This window comes from Trichosurus vulpecula, chromosome 2, assembly GCF_011100635.1.
Source record: "Trichosurus vulpecula isolate mTriVul1 chromosome 2, mTriVul1.pri, whole genome shotgun sequence".
NCBI classification, from domain to species: domain Eukaryota; kingdom Metazoa; phylum Chordata; class Mammalia; order Diprotodontia; family Phalangeridae; genus Trichosurus; species Trichosurus vulpecula.
Window position 1 is genome coordinate 84,415,588 of NC_050574.1, and position 22,405 is coordinate 84,437,992.

The following is a 22,405-nucleotide window of genomic DNA, read 5'->3' on the forward strand; positions in this document are numbered from 1 at the left end:
CTCTGTAACTTCAGGTCTTAGAGATTCACCAATGACTTACAGAGTCATTTGCCTCAGGTTCCACAGCCAGTATATGATGGATGAAATTTGACCCTCTCTGCAGCGGGCTTTGAAACTAGCTCCCTACCCACATTGCAATTTTCCCAGTCGTGATTAGCATGATAATGCAAGAATATCCTGTTTTTAAAAGGAACAAACTAGATGTTAAAAAATGTAGATGGAATGAAGTAGATATATACATTTGGGTAAGGACCGACAGACTGACTAAGAACATTGGATTTGGTGTCAGAGGACCTGAGTTAGGATCCTGGCTCTCCTCTCTAGTAAAGGAATAAGTCTTTTATCTTCTCTGAGTCTCATTTTGCTGATTTGTGCAATAAGGAAGTTGATCTAAATAATTATGAGATCTTAGATTAATACGTGGAAGGGTCACTAAAAGCAACCCCCTCATTTTATAGACGGGGAAACTAAGCTTCAGTGACATACCTATGGTCGCACAGGAAATGAGTATCAGATGCAGGATTTGAACAATAATTTTCTTTACTCCCAGACCAGCCCCCTATAACTATGATGTGTCTCAATATTACTAAGTCCTGTGATCCTATAAGATTATGGAGCTCTCTCTCTCTCAGGACTGAAAGATGAGCAGCTAATAAATTCTTGGGCAGTTAGGTGGTACAGTGGACAAAGCACTGGGACTGGAGTCAGGAAGACCCAAGTTCAAATTTAGTTTCAGATACTTACTAGACGTGTGACCCTGGGCAAAGTACTTAAACCCTATTTGCCTCAGTTCATCATTTGTAAAATGAGCTGGAGAAGGAAATGGCAAATGACTATCTTTGCAAGGAAAGCTCTAAATGAGGTCACAAGGACATGACTGAACAACAAATTATTACCTTTAATTTCTGGATAATTTCACTCTTCAGAAGTTGGAAGAAGTAAAAGCAACAGCTATTAAGGACCTGCTTTCAGCTTAAAGGGAGGAGCTGTTTAGTGAAGTATGAATGCTGTGAATTTTGGGAGGCAGTGGTCATTGCATCTTATGAATTCCTTACCAATGGGGTAGTAGATTCCAAGTATAATCTGATATGTTCCTTGCACTACAATATTGTGGATTTCAAAGAGTTCAGAGAAAAGAGGTCAACTTAAGTCTTGATACCCTGTTTGGATCTTGGGATATGAAGAAAAGGGGGCTAGGAAAAGAGGAGGCATGTAGGGACTATTGAAAACAGAGTTAGGATTCTGAGGTTCCTGAACTTACTTAACTCTACAAGATAAGTCAAATAAAGAGGTGAGTGGGGAGCATGGCAGTGCCCCAAAACAATAATAAGGAAGATAGGAACAGGGCAGGGGGTTGAGGAGGATCGGAGAGTGAAGTAAATTTTTTTGAAACATATTGAATTTAGTATGCCTGTGGGTTGTGATGTCACCTATGTGATGTCACCAAAGCAGTTGCTGTATATGACTATAACATAGGAGAAAGATAAGGCTATATATATTCATCTTGGAATCATCTATATATGGCTGATAGTTGAAATATGGAAGCTAATGAAATGGCTAACTGAGGTAATAACGAGGGAAATGAAAATAGGGTCCCTGATAGAGCCTTTGGAGACACCCATGTTTAATGGGAATAACATGGAGGAGGAACCACTAAAGGAGATGAGGAATTATTGGAAAAATAAGAAGAGAAACAGGAGTGAGCAGTTTCACAAAAACCTAGAGAGGAGAGAGTTTCTAGTAGCACAGTGTGGTCAGTTCTGGCCAAAGGAATAGAAAAGTCAAGAATAAGGAGGACTGAGCAAGGGCCATTTGATTTGGTAATTATGAGATCATTGGTAACTGTGGAGAGATCAGTTTAGTTGAATGATGTCAAAAGCCAGGTTGTATAAGATTTTGGCAGTGAGAGGAGAAATTGAGATATCTAGTGTAGACAGCTTTCTTTAGTTGACATTGTGTGGGACAAGTGAAGACCTCTCATAAAAGGGAACAAATTAAATAAATAGAAATAAGTAGGATAGTGAGTCCCATTTCTCTACTTAGATATTTTCCCCTCCACAAGCTTAGCTAGTGACCGTAGGCCCCCGAGGTTAAGAACAGGTCCTGTGTGTTTACCTAACGGTGAGAGGCCTGAAAGAAAGAAGGGTTGAGGTGAATAAGTCAGCAACCATAAAATTCTCTGAGGATAAGGATAAGACACAGGATACTCACCCCCTGTACATTGACCCCAAGATAAGAGAACCTCCGTTTGGGGAAGAATGGATGAAAAGCCGAAAAGCCAGGTGCAATATAGATGTGCAAGATTAGTTAGGTATAAGAATGATGGGAGGCAAGGTGTAAGGATACTGGGGATATCCGCCATAGCCACAGATGTGAAGATGAGGTAACTAACAACTAATTCCTGCCTGTCACCTATAACCGAACTGTTTGTTTAATCGTCACTGTCATTTAAGACAGATTTACTACCTTGAGATTGATAGTAGAATGAAACAAGAATGGTGGGAAGTTTATGACTGTCGCCTGCTTGTAAAAATAACCATACTGTTTGTTCCTTGCCATTGTCCCTGGGTAGATTTATTGCGTCTAGATTGTACCCTCAAAGCTTACGTCTGCAAGCTGAGAGGAAGGAGGTTGGGAGGGGGAATTGCGATTAGGGACCTATATAAACACCCCAATTTTCTGTGTCCAGCGCGCTCTGACACTGAGAGGACCCCCAGTCCTCTCGATGTCCAGGTTGCCCTTTCCTGCAGGATCGTAATAAATTTTCCTTTCTACTTTCACCTTGAGATGCCTCTGTTGTTAATTTTTGGATTCGTAAAATCCATCCCACACAACATGAGGAGAGATAGATAGGAAAATAGCTAGCTAGGATAGTAGGGTAAAGAGACTTTTTTTAAGATTGGGGGAGACATTGCTGTGTTTATTGGCAAGAGAGTAGGAGCCAGGTAATAAGAGAGAGCAGGGATTCTAGAGGGGACAATTTTTCTGGAGAATACAGGAGAGTCATGAGAATATAGGTTTAAAGGTAGATGTAGAGGGTCTGGCCTCTGCAAGAAGGGTCATCTCTTTATCTGAGGCCAGAGTGAAGGATATGATAGTGGGAGAAGTTTGAGTGATATAAGGTGAGGGGGAGAGTAGAATTGGGAACTTTGCTTGACCTGCATTTTTTTTTTTGGTGGGGTATGATGCATCAAGGTCCTTAGCCCAGATGGGAAATGGAGGAGGTGCATAAAGAAAATGATGTGTTGAATATATTTATGCTTAAGTACTTTGGCATAACAATTATCATGTGTATTGTTAGATATATGAGATTAACTTTATTGTAAATATCCCTTGATTATAACATCAAACTCTGATCAGGAGATTAGCACTGAATATTCTGGAGGACTCTATGAAGTATGTGTTTAGGTGTAAATGGCCTCTGCTTAAAATTAAATATTAAAAAAAAATGGAGATGTATTTTTTTTTGACACAATAGATACTTCCCTATAGATAGAAATATCTCTTCCCCTCCCACAACCCTGTTACGGGCTCCCGAAGCCTCATAACTATGCTCGGGGTTCCCCCCAAGCCCCAGGCCTTTGCCTAAGCAAAGGACCTGATCTCGCGGACAATGAACGGGGCGGGAGCCGAAAAGATGGTGAGTGACTCCGTTTATTATTTCAGCAAGCAGCATTTTATATGTTTAGTGACGTAGGTACATTCTTTGGTTACGTGGGTGAAGGACAGGTAAAATTCAATACACCTGGGTAACTAGGACCACCCCGACTCAGCCTACTCTCCTCCCCTTCTCTTCCCTCGCTAACCCGAAGCTCCCTGCGGTCAGGCAGTCCAGGCAAAGAACCGGAAACTCCATGTGCTCTGGCAAACCTGGGCAGAGAACCGGAAGTTCCATGTGGTCAGGCAGGCCCGAGCAAAGACCTGGAATTGCCAGGGAGGCAACAAAGGCAAGACCCCTCCTCCTGGCTCCACCCACATCCCAAAGCCCCGAGTCTATCTCAGCAGGCCCCTGGGCCTGGAGGTCCGAGGAGGACAGGGCTCAGCTCTAACTCGGCCTGCAACACAACCCTACAAGAAAGTATGGTTAATTTCTGAAAAAACATTTTTTTAAATGGGAGAAACTTAGAAATTTTGAGCTAGAAGGGACATTCAAATTCAGTTTAGCTACCTCATTTTACAAATGAGGTAACTGAAACTAGGAAATATTGATCAGTAGTAAAAGGAGCTCATTGTAGATGGCTTTTGCATGGATGCTCTTGAGCAAAGGGCTAGGTATGTTTCAGGCTTTAAGGAGGGGCAGAAAGAACTATTTTGTGGAGCCTTTTATTGGACAATGAGTCAAAGGTAGTAGGATTTTTAAGAAGCAGAAAATGCCCATTTGGATGGTGGATAAAAATGGATTTAGCAAAGGCCAAATCATCATTTATCTCCAGCAGCAATACAGCTTGGGGATAATAACAGAGAAAGTTCACAGTGGAAGTGAGGTCTAGTTTTAGGGACTGACAAGTAACATAGAAAGGGATGGTAGAATTGAGTGGAAGGTGGGGGTGGGGTGGGGATGGAGACTTTAAGTGAGGCCTCTGGCAAAAACAATGTTTATGGAGATTCAGCCTAGGCTAGGGCAGACAGAAGGTAAGTGATAGTCTGTGGTTAATTGGAGGGATCAATCTTTTTTTGTTCTATTAACTACCCAATCCCAATTTATCCCAGGAAGAATTTCCAAGGATGCCTAACATGCCCATGAACAATTGCATCTTTACCACCTTTTTGTTGACGTTTTGTTGACATCCCAGGCCTGGAATGGGCTCACTGCTGGATCTCACCGCCCATCTTTGCAAGCTATCTAGTGGCTGTCCTAGGCAACATCTTCATCCTCTATCTGGTGTGCACTAAGAACACCCTGCACCAGCCCATGTACTACTTCCTGGCGATTCTGGTAGTGACAGACCTGGGTCTATGCATGTCGACTCTGCCCACAATGTTGGGTGTGCTGTGGTTTGATGCACGGATCATTGGGCTGGTGTCCTGTATTCTCCAGCAGCTTTTCCTCCACTCCTTCTCTTTCATGGAATCTGCTGTGCTCTTTGCCATGTCCCGGACTGCCTGGTGGTTGGTCATTTGCTTTCCACAATTCTCTCTGGCCCCCATGTGGCATTGGCTGGGGCACTGCTGAGGAGTGCTATTATCACAGCAGCCCCCTCATTCTACTTATTCATTTTTCAGTACTGCTATCCTAGGGTTCTTTCCTGTTGTGTACACCAAGACATGATCCATCTGACTTGCTCTGACACACACTTCAACATCATCTATGGTCTGTGTTTAATCATACTGGCCATGGGTTCTGACGTTCTCTTTATTTTGGTCTCCTATATCATTATCCTCCACACTGTGCTCTCCATTGCCTCTGCCAGGGAGAGACTCCAAGCCCTCAATACATGTGTGTTGTGCTTCTATGTACTTGTGCTTGGTTTGTCCATTGTTCATCGCTTTGGACACTATGCTTCTCCTGTTGTACATGTGCTAATGGGCACAGTCTCAGTCCTCTTCTCACCTCTGATGAGCCCTGTGATCTACAGTGCCCAGACACAGCAAATCCATTTAGCCAACCTCAAAATGGTCTCTTTGGGGAAACATCGATGAGGGGCCTGGGGTATTTTGCCATGAGCAAAATGTTGGAGGCTTTTCAGGGTTGCTCTACACCCAAACAACAATTTATTTAATATTGTTATCTTAAACAGGAGAGGATGATACATGAACTACATACACTCTGAAGACTTCTATGGAACTTTTGAACTTAAAGTTCACTGATTTCAATAGTCCAGGACAAATGTGACAAAGGCATGTTTTATGGTAGTGACTAAATGAGTGGAGAAGAGAGGGTGGATAAAAGAAATATTATAGCAGCAACAGTACTGATTTAGGACATTGATTAGACATGAAGAATTGAAGAGGACTATCAGGCATAGAAGCTGGAAGCCTGGGAGATTGATAGTATAATGAACACATGAATCAATTAGGAAGAATGGTTTTTGTGTGGGTGGGGAGCCAGGGAAAGTAATGAAATTTGAAATTGCTATGAGATAGAAGATAACAATTTTCTTTAGGTCATTGGAATTGTGGTATAGGAGTTCATAGGAGCAGTTTGGGATAGAGGTGCTTATTTGGAATTTATCGACATGGAGGTGATCAGTGAAGTCATATAAGTGGGTAAGGTCAACAAGGGAGAGAGTATAATGAGAGAAAAGAGAAAAAGGGCAAGGGCAGAGCCTTTGGTGAAATCCACCCTTAGAGGTGAGCACAAGAAAGGAGCCTTGCCAGCCTTAGAATGGCCTGACTTCTATCCATGTTTCTCATAGGAGGGGGCAATCTTCATCATTAATACAGATCAGGCACTAGCAGCATCATCTTCACCATCCTCCTCCTCCTCCTCTTCCTTCTCCTCCTCATTGGATAGATACAGATAAGTACTTGAAAGATAAGTAAGATTTGAAAGGGCCACTAGGTGGTGCAGTGGATAGAGCTCCAGGCCTGGAGTCCGGAAGACTTGAATTCAAATCAACCTGAGACTCTTACTAGCTGTGTGACCCTGGGCAAATCACTTAAACTTGTTTGCCTCAGTCTCCTCATTTGTAAAATGAACTGGAGAAAAAATGGCAAACCACTCCAGTATCTTTGTTAAGAAAATTATGACTTGGGGCAACTAGGTGGTGCAGTGAGTAGAGCACCAGTCCTGGAGTCAGGAGGACCTGAGTTCAAATTGGGCCTCAGACACTCTTACTAGCTGTGTGACCTTGGGCAAGTCACTTAACCCCAATTGCCCTGCCTTCCCCCCTCAAAAAATTTATGACTGAAAAACAATTAAACAACAAATATTTAAAACTTTTCCTAATGGTGGAGAATTGTACAAATTGGCTTCTATCAGTTCATTTTGATTCAATAAAATTATATGCAGTCCCAAATACCTAGGTACTTATGCTATGCTAAGCCATGGGAATCCAAAGGATCAGAGTGTGAGAAATGTGCTCGCAAAAGACATTAACTACTGAATCCAGGAAAGCTTTTATTTCGTTCTTGCAAGAGGGGGTAACCTAAGCATAGGCATATTTGTTTAAGGCAAAGATATAATTTTTTTTACCTTATCCTGATTCGCATTTCCCTCCCCTGCTCCCATTGGCTGGTAATTTCAGGATTCAAAGCCTATCCGAAAATGCCTAAAACCCACCCGCATGGGTCTCCTCCTCTGATTACATTTCACATTTCAGCGCCCCTTCCCCCCCATTTTCATTTCCTATATACTTTATTTAGTAAAGGAATGAGAAGTCGTGAATATTTTTAAAGGGATTTTCTCAATTGATAAGAGCCGAACCCAGGATCTTTACATTTCCTTCACCATTAACATGAGAAGAGTCCCAATATTCAACATAGTGTTGTGGAAAGAAGTTCTCCTCCAGCCTTTGAGGTTGTGGACACAAAAGAGAAAATTCCTGGATTTTATGCAAAGAACCAGGAAGGAGACGTTCGCCTTTAGATATGCTGATAAGCAGGTACCCACATCCAGTTGAGTGAAGTGTTAATCAACATTCCCAGGACTTTCCCTCTAATCGATTTATTTTCCTGCATTCAGCAGCAAATAAAAGACTTCCTGGTATTACATATATTACATGATTTCTGTGGAAACAAAAGTTCAATTCATCTCTTACAATAAGTTCACAGAATTAGAGTTAGAAGAGATCTCAGAGGTCATTGAGTCCACCTTTCTCATTTTACAGATAAGGAAACTGAGGTACATAGAGATTAAGTGAGTTGTCGGAGGTGACACATCTAGTAAGTGTCTGAGGTTAGATTTGAACTCTGCTTTTTCTTCTTTATTCCAAGTCCAGTGCTCTATCCTCTATGCCAAATGAAACACAGTCCCCACCCTCAAGGAGTTATTTCTTGATGGATTCAATTTATGAAGCATCTATTTATAGGAAAGAAAAAGTATACACACATTTATTAAGCGCCTACTATGTGCTTAGCATATAGCATAGCTGAGTACTTTACAAATATTATCTTATTTGTTCCTCACAACAACTCTAGGAGGAAGAGAATATTATCATTCGTATTTTACAGTTGAAGAAACAGATTTTAAATGACTTGCCCAAGATCACCCATCTAGTAAATGTCTGATGTCACATTTGAACTCAGGTCTTCCTAACTCCTAATATGTTAAGAACTCTCATAGGCAATGAAGTTACAGACAAAGATGAAACACCTCCTTCAAGGAGCTTATATTTGAATCAGTGAAAAAAAAATTCACATAAGGAAAAAATGCAAAAAGTACACAATATGGACGTAAAATAATTTTCGAGCTTACAACAGCTTGCAGAGTCAGGAAAGGCCTCTTACTGGAGGTGGCATTTAGCCTGCAGGAGAGCTAGGGAAGCACAACAGCATTCCTGATATGAGGGACTCCCTGTATAAAAGTACAGAGAAGGGAGATGGAGTCAGAAATACAGAAGATCGAGTACGTCAGTCTGGCTGAAAGCAGAATTTATAAAGGGAAGCAATGTGAATTTGGTCTGGAAACGTCTATTGTAGCCAAACTGTCAAGGACTTTAAATGCCAAACAGAGGAATCTGGAATTTTTCCTTCTGGCAATAGGAAGATCCAGAAACTTCCTGAGCATTAGGAATCTTGCCTCTCTCTCTCTCTCCCTCTCTCTCTCTCTCTCTCTCTCTCTCTCTCTGTCTCTCTCTGTCTCTCTGTCTCTGTCTGTCTCTCTCCCTGTCTCTCTCTCTGTCTCCATCTCTCTCTCTCTCTCTGTCTCTCTCTCTCCCTCCCTTCCTTCCTCCTTCCCTCCCATCTTGTATTCCTGCCTCAAGTGTCTCCCCACTCCAATCCATTCTCCACTCCATTGTCAAAGATTTCTTCCTGAAATATTAGATAACCATATCCTCCCCCTATTCAATAAACTCCAGTAGATCCTTTTAACCACCAAGATGTATAAAATTCTTTGTTTGACTTTTTAAATCCTTCATAAACTGGCCCCTTCCTACCTTTGCAGTGTTTCTGCACCCCACTTTCCTTCACATACTCTATAACCCAGTGACACTGGCTATCTTTCTGTTCTTTCACAAGATACTCTATCTCCCAACTCCAGGCATTTTGATCAGCTGCCCAGCATGCCTGGGACTCTCTCTCCCCTCATTTCTACCTCCTTTCTTCCCTAGTTTCCTTCAAGTCTCAGTGAAAACCCCGTCTTCTGTGAAAAAGCCTTTCCTGAGTCTTTTTAAAATTTTATTTATTTTAAACATTCTTTTAAATTTTGAGATCCAGATTCACCCCTCCCCCCCAGCCCCTCCCCCACCCACTGAAAAGACAAGCAATGTATCAATTATACATGTGAAATAAAGCAAAATAGGTTTCTATATTAGCCATATTGCAAAAAACCAAAAAAGTGAGAAAATTTTATTTTTTTTTAATTTATTTTTTATTTTTAGTTTCCAACACTCAGTTCCACAAGTTTTTGAGTTCCAAATTTTCTCCCCCTCTCTCTCCTCCCCCCTAAAATGGCATGTAATCCGATATAGGTTCTACATACACTTTCACATTAAACTTATTTACACAATGGTCAAGTTGTAAAGAAGAATTATAATAAACGGAATCAATCATGAGAAAGAAGAAACAAAAGCAAAAAAGAAGGGGAAAAAAGAGCAAATAGTTTGCCTCAATCTGCATTCAGACTCCATAATTCTTTTCTCTGGATGTGGATAGCTTTTTCCATCATGAGTCTTTTGGTGCTGTCTTTGAACCTTGTATTGCTGAGAAGAGCCAAGTCTATCAAAGTTAGCCATCACAGATACAGTGTGTTTGTAATTGTATCTAATGTTCTCCTGGTTCTGCTCCCCTCAGCATCAGATCATGTAAGTCTTTCCAGGTTAATATGAAGGGGGATAAGATTTTTCATCATGAGTCCTTTGGAATCATCTTGGATCGCTATATTTATCAGAGTAGCCAAATCTTTCACAGTTAATTACCATTACAACATTGCAGTTATTGTGCACTGGCAATGAATGTTGAGAGAGTTCAGCTGGATTCCTTCTTCTAATCTGCCATCTTGGATCTGCCCCCTCCTGGGTCCTTCTTAACCTTAATGTTTTCCCTTTGAGACTGCTCCCACCTTTCTTGTATAGACCTTGTCTGTACATTTTTGTTTGCATGTTGTCTTCCTCATTAGACTGTGAGATCCCTGAGAGCAAGAGTTAATTTTTACCTTTCTTTGTTTTCCCGGTACTTAACATAGGCACTTAATAAATGCTTATTGACTTGACTTGTGAACACACGGGTTTGTTGGATGCTCAAAAGAGAAAAGGTATTTGAAAGGCTGTAAAAATGTTAATTAGTGCCTCTCGTTTCGTTTTTCTTAGCCTTAGGCTCCTTTCTTTAAAATGTTGGAGTTAGATTAGTTGATTCCTAAGGTGTCTTAGCTGTAAAACCTAGAAATCTTGATCTACTAGGTGGGGAAGGTGGTGGGGAGGGAGGAGCACTGACCCCACAGGCCTTTGAGGCCAGGGGCTCTCTGTGTGGAACTACAGGAGTCTCTTGGGACTCACTACTGTACCTCAGCCTGAAGTCCTGAGGGTAATGTCTGTGAAAAAAAAGATCTTCTATAAATATCTCAGCAGCAGAGGGGCCCAAGGGCTCTCCACAAATGCCGGGAAGAAGATTGGGGTACTAGACAGGCAGAGAATAGGCCTGGCTCTGCAGATGTAGGCAGAGGAACCCAGCTGACAGAGAAAACAGGTGAGTGAATATGGAAATAAGCACTTGGTGGAGAATATTGGGACTGGGGTGGAGTTCAGCCTTGCCAGAAGATGGTTTCTAATGGCCAGAACAGAATCTTGGATTATTGACCTGGGGGAAGAGGAGGAGGCATGAGAGAAAGAAGTTTAAGTGTTAACAATATATATTTTTCACCTTTTTGCAATTTGTTTTACTTTTCAAAGATCTTTATTTTTCTTATCTATCAATTAATCAATTTTGAGACTGGCTCTCCTGGCTCAGACCCCCTCATTGACACCACCCCACTGCTGATTAGGTTAAAAACTTTGACTAGGTTCATTACATACCCAGGTTAGTTCCTCCACCCCCCCCCACCCCCCCCCCCCACCCCCAGCTCCTCTCATGTAGCCTGCTGGTCTCTTACCTGAAGAAGTTCAACATATTGGTGAAACTTGGTACCTGATGGGCTTCAGTTGTACTGTGGCTCGGAACTCCCAAACCTAAGCTATCCACCAGTCTCAGCTCCCTAAGTATCAGAACCTACAGGTGTGCATCACCATGCCTTTCTTCTACAAATTTGCTTGATCTTCAGAACAATACTGTGAGACAAGGAGGCCAGTTACTATATAACCTGTTTGGTCCCAATCCCTTATATGTGAAGAGATGGAGGCATAGGGAAGTGACACACAGCTTTTCAGTAACAGAGTCTAGAAATATAGAGTAAATTCCTGGTCTTTTAATTGGATGTCCAGGGTATTTTCAAATCCCGCACTAGAATTCCAAGAACACAACATAAGAGAAGGGCTGTCATTCTCACAAAAGAGAAAACCTGTAGCTAGAGAAGTGGGAGAGAGGCTGATGGAGGGAATGGAAGGTGACCATGGAAGTTTCATTCCTGAGGTCTTGAACGATTAGACAGATTCTCATCTCACCAAGAAGGAAAGATCTTGTTAAGAGACAAGACTAGTGAATGAAATGGCTTGGGAGATACCACTGCAGGGTCAGTGTTTTCTATGTCTTTTCACTTACTAAGTCTCATTCGCCCAGTCTTCTCTCTCACCATTGTCTGGCTTCCCCCTCCTGTTTGCTTCCCCTTTCTCTGTTGCTGAGTATTCCCTTCTCTCCTTACCTCAGATAGATTCCCTATTTCTGTAAGTCTCCCACTGTATCAATCTGTCTCTGTCTTTCTCTGTATCTCTGCCTCTGTATCTCTGTCTCTCTTCCCTTCCCCTATTTTTCCAGTTGGCTCTGTCTGTTAGTATTTCTTGCCTCTCATTCTTCTCAGACCTCTTGAATACAAAACCTCTCCCTCTCCCTGTTCCTGAATCTCTTTGCTAGCAGAGGGTGAAATCAATCTAGTCAAAAGATATGCCAATTTTCAATTTAAACTGAAAAAAGAGGGGGGTGAGAAAAGATTGCAGATATAGATAGCAATTAAATCAGATCTACAGAGAACAGGAGGCATTCCTTAGAGTGGGCTTTTCTTTTTCATTGTGGACCCCTTTGTTAGTCCAGTAGAACCTATGAGCTCCTCATAATAATATTTTAAATGCAAAAAATAAGATTAAATGAGAAACCAGTTATACTGGAATGCAGTTATCAAAATATTAAAGAAAACCCAGGTTTGTGGAGTACAGGTTAAGAATCCCTGACTTAGAGAGAGGAGTAGCCCTAAAGATTCCTAGTGATTCACAGAAGGCAGTGGTAGAGAGCTAATATTTGTGGGACCAGATGTTCGTATATCAACGCACAGAAAATGGCAAAGAAACACAATCAGCTAGATATCTTGACGAGAGCAGGTAAATTCAGCCTCATAGCTACCACTGAGAATTTTTGGTATGTGAAATATTATTAAGAAAGGCACTGGAAGAGTGATTTCATAGAGAGCTCTTAGATTTGGACATCCTTTCTGCCAAATCAGGTCAACAATTTTCTCTGCAACTGCCAGTCTTAGAGAGTTGTCCAGCATCCTCAGAAGATTAAAGATTTACCAAGGATCCCATAGTCAGTACGTGACAGAAGTCAGGGCTTGACTGTAACTTATCTTGGCTTTGAAAACAGCTCTCAATCCACTGTGATCATTATACCACTTGTGATTAGTGTGCTAATGGAAGGATATTCTGCCTATAAATGGAACAACATAGATGGTTAAAAAGGTAGATAGCATCATAAATCAGAAGATATTTACCTGCCTGAGAACATATGAACATGAGGTGAGATGTATGCATGAGGGCATTTGGGTGAGGACCCACAGACTGACCAAGAACATCAGTAATAGGGTAAGACTAGACTTCTGGTGTCCTGCCACCCATAAGAACTGGATGAGGCACAGAATGGTTAAGGGGTTTACTCAGGTTTAAAAAAACTAGCAAGGATAAAAGGCAGGATCTGAACTTATTTCATCCAGACACCTAGTGAGGTATATGTACCACCTTGCTCTCAGGATTCTGTGGAGAACCTATGGATCTCATTGCTGAGCCAATATTGTTGACTTCTGAGGAATCACGGTGAGTGAGAGAGATGCTTCAGGATTGGAGATGGTAAAGCACTGTTCCAATTTCCCAAAAGGGGAGGGTGAATATGTCAAACCACAAACCAGAGGAAATGAGGAAACAAGTCAACAAGCATTTATTAAGCGTGTTGTCAGCCAGGCTTATTATGTGCCCAAAACTGTGCTAAGTGCTGAGGGTAAAGTTATAAGCAGAAAGAAAAAGACTACCTGTCCTCAAGTAGCTTACATTCTAAAGGGAAAAGACAAAACACAAAACGCTTAGGTTGAGATGGCAGCTGAGTCACGATGGCCAAGAGCAGAAAGTCAGAAGCAAATCTGAAAGGGGAATGGAGTTTGGCTGGCCTTGGCCCATCTCCCAAATGGAGGCCCAGGAAGACCTCACCAATGGGCCAAAGAGGCCAACATGATAGAGAGAGGTTTCAGGGTAAGACAGCAGCTGAGACAGGGTAGCAAAGTCTAGAAAGTCAGAAGCTGACCTGGAAGGAGAAGTGACTATGATTGTTCCACTGTTCTCTATCCTAATAAGACCACATTTGGAATATTGTGCCACATTTTGAAAGGCACAATTATATAGCGAAGAAAAGACATTCTGGTTGGACAATATGGCATCGGGATCGCCAGATAGATTCCCATTCCTTTACTCTAGAAGGGAAACTCCTTTATTTAGAGACCCCTCTGTCAGGGTTCTAAAATCCTCCAAGCTTATTATTATTATACTCTGTCTCTGCCTCTGCCTTTTCTGAGGCTGAGCAGCACCTTATTTAAACCCAACTTAAGTTAAACACAGCACACATTTTAAAGTCACAAAGAATCATTTACAATCAGAAGTTTGAGCAAAATTAAATCAGTAAAAAAGGAAAAAAGTCCAGTTTTTAAAGCTTAGGTTCTAAGTGATAATCTTCCCACTCTCTAGGTAAAACAGTAAGGTAACAATGTAGAGGATAATTGTCAAAATGCCTATGCAGTTCTGTATCTCAAGGTATGACAGACTCTCCATAAAGAAGGTAGAAGAAGTAAACCATTTATTTAGACACCAGAGAACCATATCCCACAAGCCATTTATCCAGTCAGTCCACTTCATCATAACAGAAAGGAACCCAAAACATTCAATACACAATATCATAAAATGGAGCCTCATCATCCCAAAACCTCTCTGACCCCCTGCTGGGGTCTTCCCCAAAACAAACTCACAGTACAGCTAAGTCAGCCTGTTCAGTTCTAACAATCATGAGGGCAGCCATTAGCAGCCATTACATCTCTCTCTCTCTCTCTCTCTCTCTCTGCATTTCCTGTGACATAACTTCTTTTTCCTGTCAGGAAGCTCCTCCCACCATGTAACTTAGGCTTCCTGTGATGTAAGCAGGTCACATGGCCTATTAATGGGTGGGAAAAATCTTCAAATCTAATTGCTACTACACTAGGGTATCTCTTCATTCTGGTTCTTTCATTATCCTTTTTCTTGCTTTATAAATACTATTTCTGAGGGACTGTAATCAAATTCTTTAGCTATTGGAATGTCTGTCATATGGAAGAAGCTTGATTCCAGAGGAAAACATTGGGAATTTTAGTGAAAAATCTTGTCTGTTTATAAGACATATCTCATGGTCAGACTGTCCAGCAGTGGAATGGGTTTCCTCAGAAGGTAGTGAATTTTCTGTCAATTAAATGTCTTTAGAGACAATCATTTGTAAAATAGGGATAAAAATAATACATGTGCTTTTCAACTCATGGAGTTGTTGGGAAAGTCCTCTGTAAGCTTTGGAATTCTTATTATCTGTCAAAAAGTCTTCTTTGTCCCTTAAGTTTTCTTTATGCTCACTTCTCCCCATATCTGTCTCCCTTTCCTCCGAATCTCTGGAGAGAAAGAAGAGCATCAAAAACTAAAATTGAGGACTTCTCAAATATAATAGCAACAAAAATAAAGACAGTAATACTTCATTGCTTGATAAATCCCTGATTTTATAATGTAACAACTTCCTCCATAGATACAAATTATCCTCCTTTCACAACTTGGTAGAAAGACTTTCAGACTTGATATCTTATGATCCAGCAGCCAACCTTGTCATGAATTCTTTCTGAACAGATAGAAACTTGTCCTTGATAACAAATGGAAAATCTATCACCAGGTACAGACCCAAAGTAGAGACACAAGTACACTGACAAGTACACTCATAAACCCAGACAGTGCCTAGTGGAGGCTAATCTGGTGAGGAATCAGGGTAGAACATTCAACAGGTTTTAGCACTTTATAGATTTTAACTGCTTTATTAAAAGAAGTTCATGAAACAGATAATAATAGCATGGTTATGCCCCATTTTACAGGTAAAAAAGCTGAGGCTCAGAGAAGTTAAGTGACTTTTTCATGGCCTAATAAGTGTTAGAGCATGATTCCCATACCTACTAACTTCAAGGACAGCTCTCTTTCCACTATAACTTTCTGGACCAGAATGAGTAAGAGAAAAAAAATCAACAAAAGCACTGTTTAGAAAGAAAAGACATTTGGAGTACGCAATGTCATGGAATCTAAGGAAAGAAAGGTTTTCAATAAGAAGTGGAGAGTTAAATGTGTCAATTAATTTAGAGAGTTCAAGTAGAATTAGAACTGAGAAAAACCTTTGAATATGACTGGTCAGTTTCTCTTTCTCTCTTTTCCATATTGGTGACCTGAGAGAAAACATTTTAGCAAGTGTTGGAAAAGAAACTCATTTTTAATTTGTCAGTGCAAAAAAGAAGAAAAGAGGTAGTAGGTACAGAAAACATCTGGCTTAAGTGAAATATTTTTCAACTCAGAGAGGAGCTATACATGTTTGAAGGGTGAGAGGAAAGAGCCAATGAAGAAAGAGAGAATAAAAATATTAATAAGAGAAGACACAATTGAAGAAAACTATCTCAGCTATCTGGAGGTGGGGTGCTTGGAATACAGTATGTTAAAGTAGTTATTACATTTCAAGAGGAAGAGGATTTCCTACTAAAACTAGAGGAGACAATGGGCATAGGCAGTCAGTTACTCAAGAAGAGTTTTGGAAGTGCTTACTATTTGCCATGCACTGTGGGGATACAAAAAAGGCAAAAAATATGGTTCCTGCCTTCAAGGAGATCATATTATAATGGGTGAGAAAATATGTATATAATTTGGTATGTACAAGATATATTCAGAGTAGATGGAAAAATCTCAAAGGGGAACATACTGGCAGCTGGGGAAACAGAGAAAGTACTCCTTAAGAAAATAATATTTAAGCTGACTCTTAAAGGAAGGGGAGCATTAGAGGTGTGAGGCACAGACAGTGAAGGAATAGACATAAAGTGTGATGTCTGAGGAATTACTGTTAGACTAGTATATCTGGATCAGAGTGTGAGTGGGGAATGAAAGTAAGTGAAGACCTGAATGGTAGGGGTCAGGTTATTACTTTACATGCCAAACCCTATACTTTATATTTCATCCTGGAGATAATAAGGAACAGGGGCTGACTTCATCAGACTTGCACATTAGGAAAATCATTTTAGCAACTGAGATAATAATGAATTGGAGTAAGGAGGGATGTGAGTAGACAGGAATAGATTGAAGAAAGTGAGAGCAATTTGCCGGGAAAAAATGGAGAGGATAGGAAAATGGGTGAATGTAGAGCTGCTGGTCTCAGTAAAGAGAAAGGCCACATCTTCATGTGAGAATGGGTGACGGAGAAGATAGTAGGGGGAACTGCCTGAGGGATATGAGATAAAAAGGAGAGCAGAAGAGGGACCTCTCCTATGATTGGCCTCAGTGTTTTCTGAGAAATATACAGTGAGATCTTCAGCTGCTAGAGTGAGGGGAGGGGAAACATAAGGACATTGATGTGTGAGTGTGTAACATTATTTGGTGGCATAACTAAGAATGAGGTATGGAATTAATTTTACTGTGAGTATAGCTTGATTACAAAACCAGACTCTGATGATAGGAGATTAGCATTGAGTATTCTCCAGAATTTGATAGAAGTATAAAGTAGAGTTTAGGTTGAAATGCCTTCTCATAAATAAACATTTTTTTTTGAAAAATATATCAATGTGTTTTCTTTCAACATATGCAAAACTTTACAACACAAATACACATATACATCCTCCTGCTCTCCCCCACTAAAAGGATAAAGTGCAATCATCTGTTCACATCTTGAGGGATAAATAGGGGGAATCCTTGAAGTTTAGAGCTAGGAGTGACCTTAAAAATTATCTAGTTTGGTTACTTCATTTTGCAAACTATATGACTGAGGGCAAAAGCTTTAAGGTGACTTACCTAAGAGGAAACATTAGTTGGTAGTAAATAAGTCAGAGAATTAATTGCAGATGGCTTTTGCCTGTGTGCCTACTGGCAAAGAGCTGGGTGTATCTAGGGCTTTAAGGAAGAACTTGAACTATTTTGGGGAGATTTTTATTGGTCAGAGTCAAAGATACTAGGATTTCTGAGAAGCAGAGAACATCCACTGCATGGCAAATGAAATGGATTGAATGAAGGCCAAATCATCACAGCTCTATATTTTTCTCTAGCAGCAATATGGGTATCAGAGAAAAGTCACAGTGAAGGTAATCTAGTCTTAGGGGTTGACAAGGGATACAGAAGGACATCACAGAACAGGGAGGGGGCAGGAAAACTTTGGGTAAAGCCTATGTCAAAAGGACTGATCATGGAGATTCAGCCTGGGCCAGGGTAACCAGCAGAAGGTAAGTTATAATCTGCAGTTAGTGGGAGGGATTGACCTTTTTTTTTGTTCTATTAACTACCCAACTCCAATTTATCCCAGGAATAATTTCCAAGGATGCCTAACCTGCCCAGGACCAATTTCAGCTTTACAACCTTTTTGTTGACTGGCTTCCCAGGCCTGGAATGGGCTCACTGCTGGATCTCTCTGCCCATCTTTGCAGGCTATCTAGTGGCTGTCCTGGGCAACATCACCATCCTCTACCTGGTGCGCACTGAGAACTCCCTGCATCAGCCCATGTACTACTTCCTGGCGATTCTGGCAGTGACAGACCTGGGTCTATGCATGTCGACTCTGCCCACAATGTTGGGTGTGCTGTGGTTTGATGCACGGGTCATTGGGCTGGTGTCCTGTATTCTCCAGCAGCATTTCCTCCACTCTTTCTCCTTCATGGAATCTGCTGTGCTCTTTGCCATGTCCCTGGACCGCCTGGTGGCCATTCGCTTCCCACTGCACTATGCCACTATTCTCTCTGGGCCCCGTGTAGCGCTGGCTGGGGCAGTACTGGGTTTGAGGAGTGCTGCTATCACAGCAGCACCCTCAGTCCACTTGTTCACTTTCCAATACTGCCATCCTGGGGCCCTCTCTCATGCTTACTGCTTACATCAGGACATGATCCGTCTGGCCTGCTCTGACACACACTTCAATAGCATCTATGGGCTGTGCATTATCATGCTGGCCATGGGCTCTGATGTTCTCTTCATCCTGATTTCCTATGCCATTATCCTTCGCACTGTGCTCTCCATTGCCTCTGCCAGGGAGAGACTCAAAGCCCTCAACACATGTGTGTCCCACATTCTTGCTGTGCTGTGTTTCTATGTACCTGTGCTTGGCTTGTCCATCGTTCATCGCTTTGGGCGCCATGCTTCTCCTGTTGTACATGTGCTTATGGGCACAGTCTCAGTCCTCTTCCCACCGCTGATGAACCCTGTGATCTATAGTGTCAAGACACAGCAAATCCGACGAGCCATCCTCAAAGTAGTCTCTTTGGGAAAGCTCTAGTGAGGGGGCTAGGCTCTGCAACAGGCAAAATGTTGAAGACTCTTTAGAGATAAACCAAGCCAAACAATGATTTATTTAGTTATATGAAGTTGTCAGTCAACAAAAATTTATTAAAGGAATACTACATGCCAGGTACTATGCTAAATGCTAGATATGCAAAGAAAGATAATCACAGGGTCCCTACTCACAAAGAGCTCCAAATTGTGAGGAGAAGCTAATGATGCATGAACAACACTTTGAAGGCTTCTACGGAATGCCATGAAGTCTGAGTAGAAGTAAACAATTTAGTGTCTTCATCAGATAAAATTTTCAACAAAATTGACTTAATCCATGTTTAATGATATGCATAGTCATTACCCCAATTTATGTCATTTAGGCATAAAATTTAAGTAGTAGAGAGCCAGAATTGTATAGTATGTAGAGAACTGGTCTTGAAAACAGTACAGACCTGAGCTCATGTCCTATCTCTGATCTATACTAGCCATGTAACCATGGGAAAGTCCCTTAATCTCTCCAAAGCAATCCTTTAAGACTATAATCTGCAAAAAAGGGGATGACCTACATTGGTAGAGGGAGTTTCCTCACCTGGGAATTCCCTACACAAATGAAATCATTGGTCCAGTCCCAGTCCAGTTGAGTAGTTGACATGTCAGTACCAGAGTTGTGATTTTATCACAAGAGGGGTCTTCTAGAGCCCAGAACTCTGTCTTATCAATACAGATCATTACCTTCATCTCAGTTTGTAGTCTTGGAGAGTTGCTTGGGGGTCACTTAGAGGTAAAGTGGTTTGTTCATCATCACTTATACAGTAGAGGAAGGAAACAAACCCAGGTCTTTCTGAGTGAGATCTTCTCTCTACCCACTATGCCACACTGCCTTTCAGTAGGTCAGATAAAAGACTATAACTAGTATTAGTTTATATTCCAAGACTTTCCTTATATTTTTCCTAGTACCAGGGCATGGTGGGTAGAGGCTGGTAAAGAACCAGCCTCAAAACCAGGAAGATATGAGATCCAGTCCTGCCTCTGATACTTGCTGGCTTTGTGACTCTGGGCATGTCACTTGTGCTCTTGTGAGAAACATGGTTTTGGGGATCACTGGACTTCCCCAAATTGTGAGAACACGCGGCTTTGGGGATCATTGGACTTCCTAGGCAGGGCCAAAGTCCTGAGGAAGAACCCTGTGATAATCCCTAGGGAAGGCTGTACAGACCACAGGACTCCCAGGGGAAGACCAAGTGGTAGCCATCCCTTAATCTGTGGGGATCACAGGGCCTCCTAGGGATCAGACCCTAAGGAAGACCCAAGCAAGGGTTCCCCAAGGGAATCCAGAGTGGTAGCCCTCTTAACACCGCAGTGGGGATCACAGGACACCCCAAGACAAGATCCAGGAGTAAGCCCAGTGAGCTTCCGCTGCCTGTTGCTTCTTTTCACTTGACCTTAGGAAAATCCAGGTGATTTGCCCATTCTCACCCAAAGAACTCAAGACCAGAGTGGGCAGAGGAAGGCATTTTATTACATTCCTCGAGAGAGCAGGTGTAGTGCTCAGGGGAACACTCACACTGATACAGCTGCAGGAGCAGGGGTAAACATTCCCTCCACTCCTGCTAGAGTCATGGTTAGTTTACAATCTTTGTTTTTTTACATAGTTTTCCTAGGTTATACAGTTTATAGAAATAGGATAATAAGGAAACAGAAGCAAAAGTGAAGTTAATCAGATTTTCCTTGTCTTAGTTTAGGATTAAACTATATTCTTTTACTTCCCCTACTTTCCCTCTTTAACACATGCAAATTATGCAAATCAGTAGGCCTGGATTCTTGACCAAGACCAGACCCTAGATAAGCTTGAACTGGTTCAAGTGGGTTTGGCCTCTCTAATTCCCTAGACTACCTTCTCAAAAAGTGTGCACATGCGTACAAGCCTCTGACCTCTCACCTGACCGACCTTGAGGCCTGGTCTCTGCTAAAGCTGGGGTGGGGGAGGGCAGGGAAGCACACCTTTAGTTCTGTGGAAACAAAACTCCTCCTCCCATTTCTTACACTCTCAATGTTCTAGGAATCCCTCTAAGCTGCAGAGAAGGACCCTACCTTTATCAGTTTAGAAAGCAAAAAGGAAAACACTCAGGCAGAGCTTGGGGTAAAACTTACACGTAGAAGCCAGCAAGTCTGGAATGGTATCGATCATAGCCATGTTCCTCATCAGATCAGAGGATCTGAATAGTTAATGCAGAGCAGAGAGTCTTTGCTACCCATGGTCAGAATAAGATAAGCAAAGAAATGGTGAATGAAGTTAAAAGCTCTTCTTAAAAATGGGAAGTTGTGGCCTCAGGAGTTCTATAGATTCATTGTCATTAAACAAAAATGTATTTTGTGCCTATGTCATAATTTTTTATTATGCTAGGCCATGGGAAGACAGAGGCAAAATGAAAAACAGTTCTTGTTCTCAAGGACTTTATGTCCTGGCAGATTCAATTCAATTCAGCAAGCATCTATTAAGGACTTGGGATGTATTAGACATTCTGCTAGGGACTGGGGCAGGGGTGGGGAATGTGTGCCCTTGAGGCCACATGTGGCCCTCTAGGTCCTCAAGTGTGGCCCTTTGACTGAATCTAAACTGGCTGCACTTGAGGACCTGGAGGACCACATGGGGTCTCAAGGCCACATGTTCCCCAACCTTGGACTGGAGTCTGCAAGAAGTTTAAATTCTATTGAAGTGGAACAGAAATAAATAAATATGAAATATGTACAAAATAAAAGCAAAATGATTTGAGAGTCTACTAACAACCTGAGTAATCAGGAAAGGTCTCGTATAGGAGGGGGGCCCTTGAACTTGGCCTTGATGGGAGCTAGAGAGTCCAAAAGGTGGAGGTGAAGTAGAAGAGCATTTCAGGTCTGGCGATTGCCTTTGCAAAGGCGTAAGAATGGGTGAATGAATCTCAGCAATGTGGAACATGAAGGAGGTGGGTTTGATTGGAAGTAGAGTTCACGAGACGAAATAATTTGTAATCAGTCTATGGTGAAGTGTTTTAAACACCAAAGGAGTTTGGTTTTTATCCTGTGGGCAATAGGAAACCATAGAAATTTCTTGAGCAGGGGAATGATATTTATTTATAGAGATGGTGTGTGCAAATATACATATACACACACACACATACATGTATATGTGTGTGTACATATGTGTATATAGGTGTATACATGTGTGTGTGTGTGTGTGTGTGTGTGTGTGTGTGTGTGTGTGTGTGTGTATAGCACAAGGGCTATGGCATTGCCCCGTCCATGGTTAGGTCACATCTGAAGTACTGTATTCAATACTGAGTGTCAATTGAATAAAAGGGCATTGAAAAAACTAGTGTGTAGAGAAAAAGGGAGCAAAATACTTCTGGAGACTATATGCTAAC

The 22,405-nt window shown here is 41.6% G+C and overlaps 1 protein-coding gene and 1 pseudogene across 1 annotated transcript; both read left to right on the forward strand.

The window, feature by feature from the left end:
- Positions 1-4,725: 4,725 nt before the first annotated feature.
- LOC118835859 lies at positions 4,726-5,640 on the forward strand (annotated as a pseudogene).
- Positions 5,641-18,063: 12,423 nt separating this feature from the next.
- LOC118835836 (olfactory receptor 51L1-like) lies at positions 18,064-19,008 on the forward strand. The gene has a single exon (XM_036743116.1). It carries the CDS (start codon positions 18,064-18,066, stop codon positions 19,006-19,008), a length of 945 nt encoding a protein of 314 aa, XP_036599011.1.
- The last annotated feature ends 3,397 nt before the right edge of the window (positions 19,009-22,405 follow it).